The following is an 18,930-nucleotide window of genomic DNA, read 5'->3' on the forward strand; positions in this document are numbered from 1 at the left end:
CCCCCACCCCATCCTCATCTCCCTCTCAATGAATACTCCCTGCCTGACCCTGCCCTGGCTCCTTGGTGAGCTTCAGGTTGTGCTGTGAGGACCCCTCTTACTATAAAGTGTCCTCCCTGACATTCCCCCCACCCCCATGATGATCCCCCCCAATACTCTATCCTGGCCCTGCACTGCCCAGCCTCACTCCCCTATTTGCCCCATCTTACCCACCTTGCAGTCCTGACTCATGACGGGCCCATGTGGCAGAACAGAACCGCTCCATAGGATTTCTGAGACACTGAATTCTTTACAGGAGCACAGGTCTCATCCTTCTCCCACAGAGCAGCTCATGGGCGTGAACCACCGACCTTACAGTTAGCAGCTCAATGCTTAACCCACTGCTCCATCAGGGTCCCTGTCTGAAGTCTGCTTGGGGTGTCCCACCCGGAAGTGTTGGTTGTTGGTGGGTGGCCTCAGCAGTTTTTCTCCTGTAGAGTGGGTTCCCAGGACACAGGGTTGCTTGGGAACTTGTGAGGGTGCAGGGTCACTCTAGGGACTCCTGGTCTGGACACTTGCGTGTAAGGGTGGCCAGAGGCTCTCCCCTGTGGGGTGGAGTCTGGGTGTCTGTCCCCTGTCCCCCTGACCCGTGCGCTCCTGCTCAGTGCCTGGCCGCCGGCTCCATCATCATGAACCGAGAGCTGGAGAGCATGGCCATACGGCCGCTGGCCAAGGAACTGACCCGCAGCCTGGAGGACGTGCGGAGTGCCCTGCGGGACCAGGCCCTGCGAGACCTCAGCACATACACGGAGAAGATGCGGGAGACGCTACGCCACTTCGATGTCCTGTTTGCCGAGTTCGAGTTAAGGTGACTCTGAGGCCCCCATTCAGTCTGTATGCCATGAGTTGCGGGGTATGTAGGCTCTGGGGGCTCATTCTGAAGTTCTGAGCCTGAACATTCCCTAGGGGACAAGCTGAGGCTGGGTCAGGGCTCCAGGGAGGCATGTGATCTAGGACCCCGATGCCCCAAGGCTAAATGCGACCCACTCCAACTCCCACCTCTGACTCCCTGGAAAGTTCCTGCCAGCACAAGTCAGCCAGAGTGGATGACCAGTCAGCCTCCCACTGCCTCCGAGCCCTTCCCCTCCTGTCTCTACCTCTGACCTCCCACCTCTTGCCCACCCAGCACCTTCCTTGTGTGCTGGGATCTGGGGGCAGCAGCCCCGGGGAGGGGGACTCAGGAACGGCTCATAGAATGCTTCTAATATGCCAAAAATGCATGTCAAGTGGCCTTGAAAAAGTTCATGGGAACATTCACTATGTGTTAATTCCATTTTTCACATCACATAATCCATCCCTTATATGTATACACACCACACACACACACCATGTGTATACACACCACACACATACCCTGTACATAAACACACTACACCCCCCATGTGTATACACACTACACACACACCCCATACATATATACACCACACAATCACCCCATAAATATACACATAACACATATACGTGCCCCCACACATACACACCACACATACACACACACCCCATACATATACACACTACACACACCCCATACATGTACACACCCCGTACATATACACACAACACACACGCACCGTACATATACACACCACACACACACCCTGTAAATATACACACAACACACATACATGCCCCCACACATACACACCACCCCCCCATACATATACACACCACACACATACACGCCACACATACCCTGTACATATACACACCACACACACACCCCATACATATACATACCACACACATACCCCATACATATACACACCACACACACACACACCCCATACATATACACACCACACAATACACACCACACACACACCCCATACATATACACACCACACACATACATGCCCCCCACACACCCCGTACATATACACATCACACACATACACATCACACACACACCCTGTACATACACACACACACACACCCTGTACATATACAGACTACACATATACCCTGTACGTACACATACCACACACACACCCCGTACGTATACACACCACACACATATATGCCCCCTACACATACACACCACACACATACCCCATACATAGATACACCACACACACACCCTGTACATATACACAACACACACATACCCTGTACATATACACAGCACACACATACATGCCCCCCCACATATACACCACACACATGCATGCCCCCCACACATGCACACACTGCATACACCCTCTACACACACCATATACACATCCCACACAGTGGACCTACCACTTACATAAATAAACACACACGCACATGCATACACAGCTCACACAACCTTATACACAGACATACCCCCCCCACACGGCCTATATATACACACCACCAACATTCTACATACACACACCACATACACACACCCCACACACACTCCACGTACACACACCATATGCACCCCCACACAATACATACTCTTTATATATCCCTCCCACACAAACACAGCCTATATGTACACATGACCCGCATTCCACATGCATAGACACACACTATACACACATTCCACATTGTTGATGTAGTTAGGTGCCATCGAGTCAGTACCGACTCATAGTGACCCTGTACACAACAGGACAAAACACTGCTCAGTCCTGGGCACAATTGTTGCCACACTTGAACCCATTAAAGCGGCCACTTTGCCAATCCATCTCGCTAGGGGTTTTCCTCTTTTTCTCTGACCCTCCACCCTACCAAACATGATATCCTTCTCCAGCGACTGGTCCCTCCTGACAATATGTCCAAAGTATGAGCGACAAAGTTTGGCCATGCTGGCCTCAAAGGAGCACTCTGGCTGCACTTCTTACAACACAGATCTGTTGGTTCTTTTGGCACTCCGTGGTACTTTCAATATTCTCCTCCAACACCACAACTCAGATGCATCAATTCTTCTGCAGTCTTCCTTATTCACTGTCCAGCTTTCGCATGCATATGAGGTTATTGGAAATAACATGGCTTGGGTCAGGCGCACCTCAGTCCTCAAGCTGACATCTTTGGCCTTCAACCCTTTAAAAAGATCTTGTGCAGCACATTTGCCTAATACAATAAGTTGTTTGATTTCTTGACTGCAGTTTCCATGAATGTTGATAGTTGATCAAAAAAAAATGAAGTCTTTGATAACTTCAATATTTTTTCCATTGATAAGGATGTTATTTATTGGTTGAATGATGAGGATTTTTGTTTTCTTGACATTGAGATGCAATCCATACCAATGGCTGTGCTCTTTGATCTTCATCAGTAAGTATTTTAAGTCCTCTTCACTTTCAGCAAGCAAGGTTGTATCATCTGCATATCACAGGTTGTTAATAAGTCTTCCTCCAATCCTGATGCCACGTTTTTATTTATAGAACCCAGCTTCTCTGATTATTTGCTCGGCATACAGATTGAATAAGTATAGTGAAAGAATACAACCTTGTCGCACACCTTTCCTAATTTTAAACCATTCAGTGTTCCCATGTTCTGTTCGAACAACTGCCTCTTGTTCTGTGTACAGTTACTTCATGAGCACAATTAAGTGTTCCAGAATACTCATACTTCACAATGTTGTCCATAGCTTGTCATGAGCCACACAGTTGAAAGCCTTTGAGCAGTTAATAAAGCACAGGTAGACATCTTTCTGATATTCTCTGCTTTCAGCAAAGATCCATCGGACATCAGCAATGATATCTCTCGTTCCACGGCCTCTTCTGAATCGGGCTTAAACCTCTGGAAGTTCTCTGTCAGTGTATGCTTGCAGCCGTTTCTGTATTACCTTTAATAAAACTTTACTCGCATGGGATATCAAAGAGATTGTCCGATGATTTCCGCATTCCGTTGGGTCACCTTTCTTTGGACTGGGCACAAATACATATCTCTTCCAATCAGTTGGCCAGATAATTTTCTTTCAAATTTCTTGGCAGAGATGAGTGAGTGCCTCTTGTGCCGTCTCATTTTCTTGAAAGATTTCAATTTGTATTCCATCAATTCCTGGTGCCTTGTTGTTCGTCAATTCCTTCAATGCACCTTGGACTTCTTCCTTTAGGATCATTGGTTCTTGATCATATGCAACCTACCTCTTGAAACGATTGAACATTGACCATTTCCGTTTGGTACAGTAGCTCCATATATTCCTTCCATCTTCTTTTGATGCTTTCTGCATCATTCAAATAATTTGCCCAGAGAATCTTTCAATAACGAAAGTCAAGGCTTATATTTTTTCTTCAGTTCTCTCAGCTTGAGAAACGCTACCCTTTTGTTTTTCTAACTCCAGATCTTTGCACATTCATTATAATATTTGACTGTCTTCTTGAGGTGATCTTTGAAATTTTTGTTTCAGCTCTTGTACCTCCTCATTTCTTCCATTTGTTTAGCATCACTATGCTGGAGAGCAAGTTTCAGAGTCTCATCTGACATCCATTTTGATCTTTTCCTTCTTTGTTGTCTTCTTAAATACATTTTGCTTTCTTCCTGTATGATGTTCTTGATGTCTTTCCACAACTCCTCTGGTCTTTGGTCTTTAGTGTCTAATGTATCAAATCTGTTCTTCATATGATTTCTAATTTCAGGTGGGATATATTCAAGGTCATCTTTTGGCTCTTGTGGACTTGTTTTCATTTTCTTCAGCTTCAGTCTGAGTTTGCATATGAACAGTTGATGGTCTGTTCCACAGTCTGCCCCTGGCCTTGTTTTGGCTGATGATATGGAACTTCTCCATCGTCTCTTTCCGCAGATGTAGTCAATTTGATTTCTGTGTATTCCATCTGGTGAGGGCCATGTGTATAGTTGTCTCTTATGCTGTTTGAAAAAGTTATTTGAAATGAACAAATCATTGGTTTTGCAGGATTCTATCATGCATTCTCCAGCATCAGTTCTATCACCAAGGCCATATTTTCCAACCAATGATCCTTCCTCTTTGTTTCCAAACTTTGCATTCCATTCGCCAGTGATTATCAATATATCTTGATTGTATGTTTGATCAATTTCAGATAGAAGAGTTGTTAGAATTCTTCTGTTTCATCCTCACTGGCTTTAGTGGTTGGCGTGTAAATTTGAATAATAGTGGTATTAACTGGTCTTCCCTGTAGGCACATAGATATTATCCTATCACTGATAGTATTGTACCTCATGACTGATCTGGATATGTTCTTTTTGAAGATGAATGTAACACCATTCCTCTTCAGTTGGTCATTCCCTGCATAGTAAACCATGTGGTTGTCAGATTCAAAATGGCCAATACCAGTCCATTTCAGCTCACTAATGCCTAAGATATCGATGTTGATGCATTCCATTTCATTTTTGACAATTTCCAATTTCCCAGATTCATACTTCATACCTTCCATGTTCCAATTATTAAAGGATGTTTACAGCTGTTTCTCTTCATCCTGAGTTGTGCCCCATCAGCAAATGAAGGTCCCACAGGCTTTACTCCATTCGCGTCATCACGGTCAACTCTACTTTGAGGAGGCAGCTCTTCCCCAGTCGCATTTTGAGTGTCTTCCAACCTGAGGGGTTTATTTTCTGGCACTATATCTGACAGCGTTATTCATAAAGTTTTCAGTGACGAAATATTCGAAAGTCGTTTGTCTTTCCTTCTTCCTAGTCTGTCTTCATCTGGAAGCTCATCTGAAACCTGTCCACCATGGGTGCCCCTGCTGGTATTTAAAGTACCCATGGCATAGATTCCAGAATCACAGCAACTCACAAGCCACCACAGCACGACAAACTGACAGAGGAGTGGTGCACATTGCACAACACCGCCCCATACGTGCATACATGCACATTCATGCACCTCGCTTTACTAGTCAGTGTCTTTGAACTCTGGGGGGGTGTCCACCCGCTTTGTTTTTGCCACCCCTCTGGGGAGCTGTTGTTGAGCCCATCTGCTCCTCCATGTGGTTGATGACCCCCCTCCCCACTCCGAATAGGAGCACTTTGTTCCGTCGTCCTGGGTGGGGTAGATAGAGGCCCACTGGGCCTGCTGATCATGTTCTCCAAAGGGAGGGCCTTTGGGGAGCCTCAAGATAAAGGGGACTGAGCACAGGTGGAAAAGCAGGACTCAAAGTCCAGGTCCAGCTGATACTGACCATCCAGCTAGCAATTTTCCTACGGCCAAAGGAAGCAAGCCAACACCCACAGTCACCATCTCTTGAGAGAAGGATTGTGGGGGCTGAGTTTGATTCCTGATTTCAACTTTCCTGTTGTTTCCAGATTTTCTGGAAGGAGATTTGATAATTAGGAAACTTAGAGTTATTCATTTAGAAGGAAAAGCATGTCCCCATCTGATAATGGCTGGGCAAGCCCACTGCGTTTTGAATTCAGCGTGACTGATGTGTTGTGAGTGTGCCCTCTATGCCCACTGGTGCTAGCTTCGGGGCCTGGTCCTGTCCATGGTGGGGGCTCACAGCAGCCCACCATCTGTTTACTCACCCACTTAACTAAGGTACAGTCCAGGAGGGGACGGCTATGTATGGACTGTCATGTTCCGGGGTGGGCTGGGGGGCCAGACTCACCCCTCCCTGGGAGGAGTTTAGTTTTAAACTAGGAATCGGAATGCTGGGAGGGGAGGGGTGTGTGTGTGTGTGTGTGTGTGTGTGTGTGTGTGTGTGTGTGTGTGTAAAACTGTGCATGTGGCTTGGTCTTGCGGTCAGTGATTGGACATCTCGGCGTGTGTCTGTAGCTACGTGTCGGCCATGGTGCCCGTGAAGTCCCCGCGCGAGTACTACGTGCAGCAGGAGGTTACCGTCCTGTTCTGTGAGACCGTGGAGAGGTGAGGAGGGGGCATCTGGGCCCCGGGGCCCTGCTCCACCCTGCCCTGCTCCAAGCTATGGGGGGCGACGTGAGGGCACAGTGGGTGCAGAGGGGATGGCTCTCACTCCTCAGATCCTTGGACCCTTTTCTCTGGCGCCACAGAGACAGATCAGATGTCAGAGGATGAGAGCTGAGAAGGGACAGCCACCAGGGTGGACCTCCAGGGCCCCAGCAGAGGATGGCTCCTGCTTCCTCACCTCACCTGTATACCCCTCAACTCTTGTCTTCACCTCCATGCCTCACCTCCTCACCTGTCTCCCTCCCCACCTCCACGCCCCCTCACCTCCTCCATTAGACTTTACTTCCGAGTCCCTCTACCTCCCTGGACCGGTCACTACCCATTATGCTACCTCCTCATTCACCTTCTCAGGTACTCACTTCACTTCCATCCCCCTCACCCCCTCACTTCCTCAGCTCCAACCGCCTCCTCCGCACAGGTCAGGATACGGCTCCTGCTGGATTCCACGTCTGTGGAGCAGGGTTTGGGGGTGAATTACTAATATTCTCATTGTCTTGTACAACCATATACATTTTGATTTCTGAATGGACTTTGGTGCAGAATTTAACCTAGAATGGTTCTCTAAGTTGATCTGTATCATGGTTTTAGATGAGTTCAGAAATGGTCTGTTGGCACATCACAATTTGTTGTTTTTAAAAGATAGATTATTCCCTCTTTATGTTAGGAGGTCTTTCATATTGTCAGAAAATAAGATGACAGAAAACACCTTTAATTTGGATAAACTGTGGAACCCAGGTACAAGCAGCTGGAAGCATTTGTGTGCACAGGGAGCAAAGACACCCCTGCAAACAAGTGCGACCTCTCAGGGGTGGTAGATCACAAGGGTGGTATTTTCTTTCTATGTTTTTACTTGAACCCGCAGCAAAGCCCTTGTGACCTTCCTTATCCTGTTCAGGTGGATATCATGGCTTGCTGGCTTAGGGTCCTCACCAGTCCACTCCTGTAGCAAGCCCAGACTCTGCCCAGTCCCCACTTCTTCCCGCCCTTCCCAAGATCAGGCAGGTGGCAAGGTGGGGAAGGCTAAATGGAAGCTTCTAGAACCTCTGGAGCAGAGTGTGGTATAGCTCTCTGGCAGCAGCCCTTTGTACACGCTGCCCTGCCACCTTGCCCACCGAGTCTTGGCAGAGGCCGAGGCTAAGCGTTCTCCTCCACGGTCTTTTTCCTTGGCAGAGCCCTGGACTTTGGGTACCTCACCCAGGACATGATCGACGACTATGAGCCTGCCCTCATGTTCACCATTCCCAGGCTGGCCATCGTGTGGTGAGTATCGCCTGGGGATGCCTGGTCCTCTCTGAGTTCTGACATGTGGTGCTTGTGCCCTGAGTGGGTGGTCACTCAGTCACCCCGAGCAGTTGCCAGCAGGTTGTATAGGAGGCAGCAAGCTGGTGCTCTTACTTGCTTCTGGGAGCTTCCTAGAGCCTGGCCAGAGCCAGGTACTCCGAGGGTAAGGGAGCATGGGCAGGGTGGTTACGAAGTGGGGACGAGAAACTGGTGGGGTGTAGGGTGCTGCAGGGAAGGGCTGAGGGCCTCGTGGGGGGCAGGAAGGTGTGGAGCTAGGCAAGAGTGGGAGCCCGGAGTCCTCAGCTTCAGACACCAGTTGCAAGTGGCTCGGGAGGATGCGAGATGGATGCAGAGGCCAGGCAAGACCATGGATAAGACCTGGGGCAGGGTGTGGGAAATCTGGGAGGTGGGTTCCTGGACACCAGCACTGGACGCACTCCCTGCCTTGGAAGATTGGTGAGGATGATACAGCAGAACAAGGCTGGCTCAGCTGCTTGGGGCTGAGTGCTTTTCCTCATTGTGCGGGACCTGCAGCAATCCTCAGCTGAGTGCTGGGACAGGACGAGCACCACACAGCTCTGGGGAGTGCCTGTCCATCTCCCCTGCCCGGACTGCTTGTCCTACGAAGGACTGGAACAGACAGGTCTTGAGGTCATGGTTTTGAGATGTCCAGCTGGGGCAACCTGGGGGGCATACTGGCTCCAGCCCCCAGTGTCTCCTCTGATAGCACCCAGCCACCTGCCCGCATTCCTACCTGGGCTCTGCTAGCCTGTTCCCTTTGGCCAATTTTCTCTTTGATAGAAAGTTGTCTCCTTTCAAAAATCAGAAGTCAGAAGTGGAGCCGACTGTACCATACCAGCAAGGCAACCTTTTCAGAACGCCTTCAACAGTCCGAGTTGAGAATTCCCTTTCACGTGAAGACAGAGGAGTTGGGGGGCAGGGGTCCCAGGTGGGCAGTGCATCCTCAGGGTGGACACCCCACACCTCACCCACCCATGTTCCTCTGATGGCGTCTACACCACTTTGTTACATTGTTTCTTTCCAGACAGACTCCTCTCCAAGGCCATGCTAAATTGTGGGTCTCTTAGCTTCTCTTTTCTTGCTTAAGAAGGAAAAAAAAGTATGTATGTAATACATCATAATAATTACAATGATTTACAAATACAATAATAATGTGAAGAAGCTTCCTTCTGGCCCTTGCTCTCTTTGTCAGGGGTCCGTCAGTCGATCCTGTGGCTCAGGCTTCCTGCCCTTTGTCCCTTCAGCCCTGTGGATCCCAGGTCCAGAACTTCCTGGAGGAAATGGACAAGACCCTACCTGACCATATTTGTTTCTTTAATTTCCTACAGAAGTGTTTCCAAAGTGTTTTTTATCCCCTGAAGGAGCCCCTGGGAGTCCAAACCATTAAACACTTGGCTTCTAACTGAAAGACTGGGGGACTCCAGTTTGCCCAGAGGTGCCTAGGAAGAGATGCCTGGTAATCTACTTCTGAAACATCATAGCCATTAACAAAGCCTGGTGCACATGGAATGGCCAGGAGTCTGAGCCAACGCAACACTGTTCTTAAAAAAAAAAATACAGTATTCACAACACTTGTAAATAATATATTGGCATGTTCACTGAAGTCTTATTTGTAATACAAAAATGACTGCAAGCATACATTGACAGAGAACTTCCATAGGTTCAAGCTGGATTCAGAAGAGGCCGTAGAACAGTATCATTGCTGATGTGCGATGGATCTTGGCTGAAAGCAGAGAATACCAGAAAGATGTTTACCTGTGCTTAACTATGCAAAGGCTTTCAATTGTGTGGATCATGACAAATTATGGACAACATTGCAAAGTATGAGTATTCTGGAACACTTAATTGTGCTCATGAGGAATCTGTACCTGGACCAAGAGGCAGTTGTTCGAACAGAACATGGAAACACTGAATGTTTTAAAATTAAGATAGATGTACGACAGGGTTTTATTCTTTCACCATACTTATTCAACCTGTATGCTGAGCAAATAATCCGAGAAGCTGGGTTAGATGAGGAAACGTGGCATCAGGATTAGAGGAAGACTCATTAACAACCTGCGATATACAGATGATACAACCTTGCTTGCTGAAAGTGAAGATTTAAAATACTTATTGATGGAGATCAAAGAGTACAGCCTTCAGTATGGTTTGCATCTCAATGTAAAGAAAACAAAAATCCTCACCACTGGACCAATAAACCACATTCTTTTCAACAGAGAAAAGATTGACGTTGTCAAGGACTTCATTCTTCTTGGATCAACCATCAACACTCATGGAAGCAGCAGTCAAGAGATCAAACGATGTATTGCATTAGGCAAATCTGCTGCACAAGACCTTTTAAAAGTGTTGAAGAGCAAAGATGTCAGCTTGAGGACTAAGGTGCACCTGACGCAAGCCATGGTATTTTCAATAACCTCATATGCATGTGAAAGCTGGACAGTGAATAAGGAAGACCGTAGAAGAATTGATGCATTTGAGTTGTGGTGTTGGAGGAGAATCTTGAAAGTGCCATGGACTGCCCAAAGAACCAACAGATCTGTGTTGGAAGAAGTGCAGCCAGAGTGCTCCTTGGAGGCTAGGATGGCCAGACTTCGTCTCTCATACTTTGGACATATTGTCAGGAGGGACCAGTCACTGGAGAAGGAGATCATGTTTGGTAAGGTGAAGGGTCGGAGAAAAAGAGGAAGAGCCCAAGGAGATGGACTGGCAAAGTGGCAGCATCGATGGGCTCAAGCGTGGCAACAATAGTGAGGTTGGCCCAGCATCAGGCAGTGTTTCATTGTGCTGTGCATAAGGTCACTATGGGTCGGTACCGACTTGATGTCACTGAACAACAACCGTCCTGGTGTGACACTGTAGGGTAAGCACTGGACTGCTAACCACAAGGTTGGTGGCTCAAACCCCCCAGTCACTCCTTGAAAAACCCTGAGTCAGAACTGACTCAATGGCACTTGACAACAACCAGCTTTACAGACTTTCTCATCATGGTAAGTATGACTTTTATAAACAGAAGGCAGAACAGAAAGTGTCCGAGAGGAAGGACTGGCCCTATACCTTCTGATGGGGCAGTGCCCGCCCCCTGCCCCCTGAGTAGAATGTGGGTCAGGCCCCTCTCTGTGTTCTCCACATTCCCCATCCCATGCTGAGGCTCCCGGGACTGGCTACCTGCTGCCAGCTCAGCTAAGTGGTGGTGTCTGCCCGCTTCCAGGCGGCAGAGTGGACACGGCCCTGTGGCTAGGAGTACAGGGCACTGTGGTCCCCGGCCCCATGGGCAACTAACTGATCACCAGGGCCTCTTTCTCCCACCAGCTCCCTCACAACACGGCCTCCTGGACTCCAGCCATGGTGTGGGCTGGGCTACTGTGAGGGGCCGCCCCTGTACCCCCCACCCCTAGACATTGCTGAGTACCTACTGTGTGCCAAGCCTGGAGTCTGAAGGCCAGCGTTGTGCTTGGTCACCAGCCCATGGGGACATAGACTGCTGGACTGTCCCCACACCCTTTCTGTGTTCCCTCTTGCACTGTCAGGGAGACTTCCTGGGCCTGCTGATGTCACCACAGTGGGAATGGGAGGGCAGTGCCCCAACACTCCAGTCCCCTGACTACGTATGCAGAGGAGTGCGCTGGGCAGCCGTCTTCTTGGAGACCCCAGCTGCTCTAGGGCTAACAACAGGTCTGTGCACAGGCTGGGTGGCAGCTTGACCCCTGGCCAGGCTCAGCGGGCACGGTCACCCCAGGCCTTTTCTCTACACTGACCAAGCACCTGGCTCTGAGGCATGTCTGCTAGTGTAGCCCTAAAAGCCAGTTGTCATTGAGTTGATTCTTCCCCATGATAACCCTGTGTGTGACAGAGCTGCCCCTTTCTTCCCCATGATGACCCTGCGTGTGACAGAGCTGCCCCTTTCTTCCCCATGGTGACCCGTGTGTGACAGAGCTGCACCCCCACTTTCTTGATCTTTACAGGCAGACTGCCCAGCCTTTCTTTCTTGACACCGTTGGGTGAGTTTGAACCATCAACCTTTAGATGAGCCGTCCAGCATAAACCATTTGCGTTACCCAGGGATCAATGAAGCCACCTTACCCACTGCTGATTGTGACGCATAGCTACTCTGTGCAGGGTTTTTGAGGTTATCCATCTTTATGGGAACAGAAAGCCTCATCTTTCTCCCAAGAAGTGGCTCGTGGGTTTGAACTTCTGACCTTGGCATTAGCAGTCCAGTGTTGTGTTTTCCTAGAGCACCACCAGGGCCCCTTCATGCTGCTGTTGCTACATGCTCTGAAATTAGTTCCGTCTCATAGCGACCCTGCATGGGGTTTCCGAGGCCATAAATCTTTATGTGAGTAGAAAGTCTCATCTTTCTCTCCAAGGGGTGTCTGGTGGATTTGAACGGCTGGTCTGCGGTTACCACTATGCTACCAGGGTTCCTAGGGCCCCTTCATAAGCCCACCTTATTGTTGTTAAGTGTTTTCCAGTTGGTTCTGACCCATAGAGACCCTGTGTAGGGTTTCCGAGGAGCAGCTGGTGAGCCGACTTTGCAGTCCAGCACATTAACCCACAGTGCCACACCAGGACTCCAAGCCCACCTTATTTACCATGAAATGAAAGATCTTCCTGAACTTGCAGTTAGCGCTGTCAGCTCTTGTAAGACCCATAAGGTGGACCAAGAAGACGGAAGGTGAAATGGCTGTGGGCCATGCTCTTGCCTTCTGCTCTTTGTGGGTTAGGGGACACTTGAAACCCTAACCCTTACCTACTGGCACCTCTGCAGGTCAGGTGACCCTAAGGTTATGGCCTGGTGCATCCCCTAAGGCAGGACACAGCCCATCCATGTTCTTCCTGTGACTTTTCAATCTTTTCTGCACAGGTGGTTGTGAGTTACCATTGAGTTGGTTCTGACTCACAGGTTCCTTAAGCTCTCAGCTATTAACTGAAAGATTGGTGGTTCAAATCCACCAAGAGGTGCCTCAGAAGAGAAACCTACAAATTTGCATCTCAAAAGTCAAAGCCTTGAAAACCGCCCCGGAGCAGTTCTATTCAGCACCTATGGGGCTTCGTGAGTGAATGGACAGGGTAGTAACAGATAGTGAAGGTTTGGATCAGCTTGGCTGGGCCTGCGCTCTCATTGGTTTAGCAGTTACGAAGTAGTCTTCCCCTATGAAATCCTGTATAGAGTCACTGTGAGTTGGAACTGATTCACTGGCACATAACAGCAAAAAGATCTACTGTAATGTCACCTGCTCCATGGTGTGATATAATATGATCAGCCCTGATCTGGTATGATTATCCTGTCTGTTGTAAATCCTTCTTAGATGTTAATGTGGCCAGATGTAATCTTGCGAGCAGATTGTATCTTGAGTCAATCTCTTTTGAGAGATAAAAAGATCAACCAAGCCAGCAGAGCTCAGGAGGATTTAGTGCCACCAAAAGAGACAAGGTGGCAGTCAGTGGAGGGTGTCCTTTGGAGCCAAGGTCCCCCTGCACTGTGAAGCACCTGGATCCAGGGAAGACTGATGCCAAAATATACAGGGATCTCCAGGGAATGCTGGGCCCATAGATGCTGACAGGGGACCAGGACCTTCCCCCCGAGCCAACAGAGAGAGAACGCCTTCTCCTAGAGCCGGCACTACGAATTTGGATGTCTAGTCTCCTAAAATGTCTTCCTAGTCTGGAAGCTCTTTTGCAAGGTGTCCACCATGGGTACCCTGTTCGTATTTTGAAATGCTGGTGGCAGAGATCCCAGTATCATAGCAGTATCAAATATATAACTCAAATGGATGCATTTGAGTCATGGTGTTGGAGGAGATTATTGAACGTGCCATGGACTGCCAAAAGAACCAACGGATCTGTGTTGGAAGAAGCACAACCAGAGTGCTCCTTGGAGGCCAGGATGGCCAAACTTCGACTCTCATACTTCAAACATACTGTCAGGAGGGACCAGTCGCTGGAGAAGGAGATCATGTTTGGTAAGGTGGAGGGTCAGAGAAAAAGAGGAAGGCCTCCAGCGAGATGGATTGGCAAAGTGCCAACAGCAATAGGTTCAAACATAGCAACAATTGTGAAGTTGGTGCAGGACTGGGGAGTGTTTTGTTCTGTTATGCATAGGGCAGATATGAGTCAGTACTGACTCAATGGCACCTAATAACAACAAAATTGTGAGAGGATAAATTTGTTAACAACACTTCCTTTCGGCATTTCTGTTAGAACAGCACTAGAGAACTGAGACATCCAGTAGCAGTAACAGCCAACTCAGGGAGCTGTTGTGATCCAGACAGTTTTCACTGGCACACTTGAGATGTAGACCGCCAGGCCTTTCTTCCTAGTCTTACTTAGTCTGGAAGCTCTGCTGAAAGGTGTCCACCTGCTGGTATTTGAAATGTTGGTGTCATAGCTTCCGGGATCATAGCAACGGGTTAGCTGCCACAACACAATCAGCACTTTCTGTTTATTCAGTGGTGCTTTTTCACGGCATTGGATCAGAATGTTAGAAACAAGAAGACACTTTCTGAACTAATGGGGGCTCTGTTGGAGGGCAACGACTGACCCCAAAGACTGATGGCAAGACCTTGTTGATTCCTACAGAGAGAGCCGTTCGGGTGGGTGGGACTTGAGAAACGGGTTCATGGGAGGCTGCTTTGGGAGGTGCTGAGAAAGGCGCTGTGTCCACAGATGGACGTTCTGGGCACCTGAGTGTCCTGAGAATGGAGTGTCTGGGCCCTGCAAGCCCTGGGGCGAGGCCCCATGGAGGGTACCAGGGACGGGACTGTATTGAGAGACGGTCTAGAGGTGGGTGACCTAGCAGCTTGGTTAGAGCTGAGCAGGGTTCACTTGGTGCGTGGTGGGAGTCCCAAGGGGACAAACTTGGTGCTGCCCAGGGACTGGGAAAGCTGTCCCGGACAGAGGGGCAGCTGCGTAGGTTGGCCTGGACGCTGGGGTAGGGGCACTGAGGAAAGCAGCATGCCCCAGAAGGGGGTGGGGAAGCGAGGGTCCCATGGGTCCCATTCAGGAGTGGAGGGTGGTCTGGTTTGGTGTGTGAGGTTCAGACAGCTAGGGGCTAAGGCGTTCCAGGAGGGCTGGGGCAGCCAGATAAAAGCAGTGAGAGGCCAAAAGCACACAGCTTTCTCAGGGGACCCCCAGGGACTATGAGGACAGCCTGTGGGCATGTGGTACAAATACCCCCAGATGCCCTGCTGAACCCTGCAGGACCGTGCCTCACAGTGTGGGAAGCAAATAGCCCTGGGTTCAAGGTAGCCCTAACTGTGGCCGAAGGATCCCTGGTGGTGCAGTGGTTAAGCATTCAGCTGCTAACCAAAAAACTGGTGGTTTGAACCCACCGTTCACCTTTCAGAAAAAGACGTGGCTATTTGTTCCCATAAAGATTACAGTCTTAGAAACCCTATGGGGCTATTCTACTCTGTCTTGTAGGCTCATTGTAGATTGGCATCACCTTAACAGCAGGGGGTCTGCATTAAGTTTGGTTACAGCCAGGTGAATGACCAGAGGCCTGGGGTGGCCAGTGCGGGTGGGTAGCTCAGCTACCCTTCAGAGTAACTGATTGTACCTGGCTACCCATCCTCCAGGCCTCACCACTAACTGACATCCACGGCCCCCACAGGCACTCGCTATGAGTTGAAACCAACTCAACAGAACTTTTAACAACAGGTTTGGGTCAAATATCTTATATCAGTTGACTGGATCGTAACAGTGACAATTTATTTTTATTGTATCAATTTCTTTTTAGGATGCTTTGATGGTTCCTCAAATCAGCCAAGCAAATCGCTTCCCCAAACTGGTCAAGCCAGACAAGTTTATGTCACTGTTTGCTTTGAGGACCCTATGGGGAGTCAGCCCCACGAGGGCAGAAGAGGGGGATCCCTGAGTGTATCTTCTGCTAGCCACTTGAACCCAGAGGTCCTGAGCTCTTGCCTGGGACCTAAACCCACCTCACTTTTGTGTCTTGACCACAGTGGCCTCGTGGTGTACGCCGATGGACCACTGAACCTGGACCGCAAGGCGGAGGACATGTCTGAGCTGTTCAGGCCCTTCCACACGTTACTGCGGAAAATAAGGTGGGGGTGGGAAGAGGGAGGAGGGAAGGGGTTCATTGAAGTGGGGGGTTTCTTCCTTCCTGGATACTTCAGATAAAGATATGCAGGTGTTGACAGCCTTAAGCCATAAGCCACCCCCCAGCTTTGGTGTGCCTTTGCTGGACGATCCCATCACCATTCCTAGCTCTTTTGTGCTTACTAGTTTCTAACAGTGTGTGCTAGACCTTACACCCAAGCCTTCCTATAAATGGGTGCACACGCATAAAAATACACGCTACAAGTTTTTATCCAGGTGCTCAGTATACGCTCTAAACAGCAGCAAGTCCAAAGCTTACTTCTGTTTAAAAATCCAGCTAGCTCCCAGTCCATTGGGACTCAAGGCCACCCCGTGTGTGTGGAGTAGAAGGGTGCCCCGGAGGGTATTGAGGATTGTGACTTTTCAGAAGCTGGTCACTAAGCCTTTCTCCCACTGAGAAGCTGTTGGGTCTGAACTTCTTACCTAGCTGTTAGCATTGCTGTTCTTATCAAATAGTTCCAACTCACAGTGACCCTGTGCACAACTAAACAAAACTCAGCCTGCCTTTGCATCATCCTCACAATTTTTATGCTCAAGCCCATTGCCATTGCCACTGTTGAGGGTCTTCATCTTTTTTTGGTGCCCCTCTACTTTACCAAGCACGGTGTTCTCCTCTAGGGACCGGTCACTCCTGGTAACATGTCTGAAGTGTGAGAGACAAAGTCTTACCATCCTAGCTTCTAATGAATTTTCTGACTGTACTTCCTTTAAGACAGGTTGGTTTGTTCTTCTGACGGTCCATGATACATTACAATATTCTCCTCCAACACCATAACTCAAATGCATCAATCCTTCTACGATCTTCCTCATTCACTGTCCAGCTTTTGCATACATATGAGGCTATTGAAAATACCATGGCTTGGGTCAGGTGCACCTTAGTCCTCAAGCTGACATCTCTGCTCTTGGACACTTTAAAGAGGTCTTGTGCAGCAGATTTGCCTAATGTAATACGTCGTTTGATATCTTAACTGCTGCTTCATGGTGATTGTGAATCCAAGTAAAATGAAATTTAACAACTTCAGTCTTTTCTCCGTTTTTCAAGATGTCATTGGTCCAGTTGAGAGGATGTTCAGTCTCTCTCTCTTTTTTTTTCCATAGCTAAATGCTTAACCATTTACTCTATTCAGTGATCCATTATTTCTAGTGGTTTCCAAACTGTGGCCTTTTGTCTTTTCTAAATTTTGAGTCAGAATCAAAATTTAAACTCAACAGCACCTGATAATAACAGTGTATGTATTTTATTGCAATTTAAAAATATATACCACTCCCCTTTAAAAAGACATTATAATCATGTGTGAACCATAGACTGTTTCCAACTATTCCAACTATAATGAATTTTGAATGATTAAGAGGGGCCATGAAGATGTTTCATCATCAAAGCCCAAGCCCAGTGAGAGTGGAATAGGTGAATGGCAGTATGTTTACACATGGAAAAGGAACCCTGGTGGCACTGTGGGTTAGGCGCTGGGCTGCTACCTACAAGGTGAGCACTTGAACTGTACCAGCCGCTCTGTGGGAGAACGATGAGGTTATCTGCCCCTGTAAAGGTTTATAGTCTCAGAAATCATCTCTAGGGTGGCTAAGAGTCAGAATCTACGTGGTGGTGTGGGGTTTTCACTTTGAAAGGCTGGCAGCCATAGGGATGGAGGATCTACAACAGCACACCGGGTTCTATAGGGATTTCTCACTCACACGAGTTGCCAGGCTCATCACAACTGTGTGACAGATCAAACAACTAGGATGTACGGTTCAAGCTAAATTTCAGACAAACCAACAAATGCATCTTCAGTGTCAGTTAGTCCCATTTAGAACATGTTGTTTCAGGTGGTATCTAGTTGATTTCCAAATCATAGAGACTTCAGTATGACCATGTAGAACTGTCTCATAGAATTTTCTGGGCTGTCATCTTTATGGGAGCAGATGGCCAAATCTTTTCTCCTGAATAATGGCTGGTGAGTTTGAACCGGCAACCTTTTGGTTGGCAGCCAGTGCTTATTAAGTGTTATGCCGTCAGGACTCCGTATTTGGGACATAGTTAAAAAACAAAACAAAAGAAAAAGAGATGCTAACTCTTCACAGTTTAGCTCAAATTTAGATTTAACCAGGCATCCTGGTAGCCCTACCCAAACCCTAAAACCAAAGCCCATGCTGTCACGTTAACTCCAACTCCTAGCTGCCCTGCATAGGGTTTCTGAGATTGTCGATCTCTATGGGAGCAGGAAGCCTTATCTTTCTCCCTTAGAGAACTGCCAACTTTGTGGTTACTAGTCCAGTGCTTACCCTACAGCACCACCAGGGGAGATCTACACACATACAGTATCGGCCAGTGAAGCACAAGCATACCGACTGCTTAACCCCATTTATCTCAGGAGCTCCGTCTTGGATAGAGGGTGTGATGTCAGGATGCTGGAAACGGAGGGGACACTCGGAGGGCACGCCAGGACATCAGGGTGCCGGTCAGAGTTGTCAAGCAAACAAGATGGAAGAGCCCACGCTAACCCATGCATCATTATTGTTCACGCCTTGAAGCTATTATTATTATTTTAATGTTTTATTATGAATTATATGATAGTTTACATGAGAGAACTCTAGTTTTATATTCATTCCATCGCACATCATTGCATTGCCATGGTTCCAGTCCCCTCCATGCATCATCTCCCTAC

At 48.3% G+C, this 18,930-nt stretch overlaps 1 protein-coding gene across 1 annotated transcript in view; it reads left to right on the forward strand.

Annotated features, from left to right (window-relative positions):
* Positions 1-18,930, forward strand: part of ZFYVE28 (zinc finger, FYVE domain containing 28) — a 177,550-nt gene that overhangs the window by 104,029 nt on the left and 54,591 nt on the right. The window contains exons 4-7 of the mRNA XM_006874122.1: positions 645-847; positions 6,695-6,784; positions 8,015-8,104; positions 16,111-16,212. Of these exons, the coding sequence (XP_006874184.1) occupies positions 645-847; positions 6,695-6,784; positions 8,015-8,104; positions 16,111-16,212 (485 nt within the window). The remainder of the gene's footprint in view (positions 1-644; positions 848-6,694; positions 6,785-8,014; positions 8,105-16,110; positions 16,213-18,930) is intronic.

Source organism: Chrysochloris asiatica, unplaced genomic scaffold (assembly GCF_000296735.1).
Source record: "Chrysochloris asiatica unplaced genomic scaffold, ChrAsi1.0 scaffold00262, whole genome shotgun sequence".
In the NCBI taxonomy this organism is placed as follows: Eukaryota; Metazoa; Chordata; class Mammalia; order Afrosoricida; family Chrysochloridae; genus Chrysochloris; species Chrysochloris asiatica.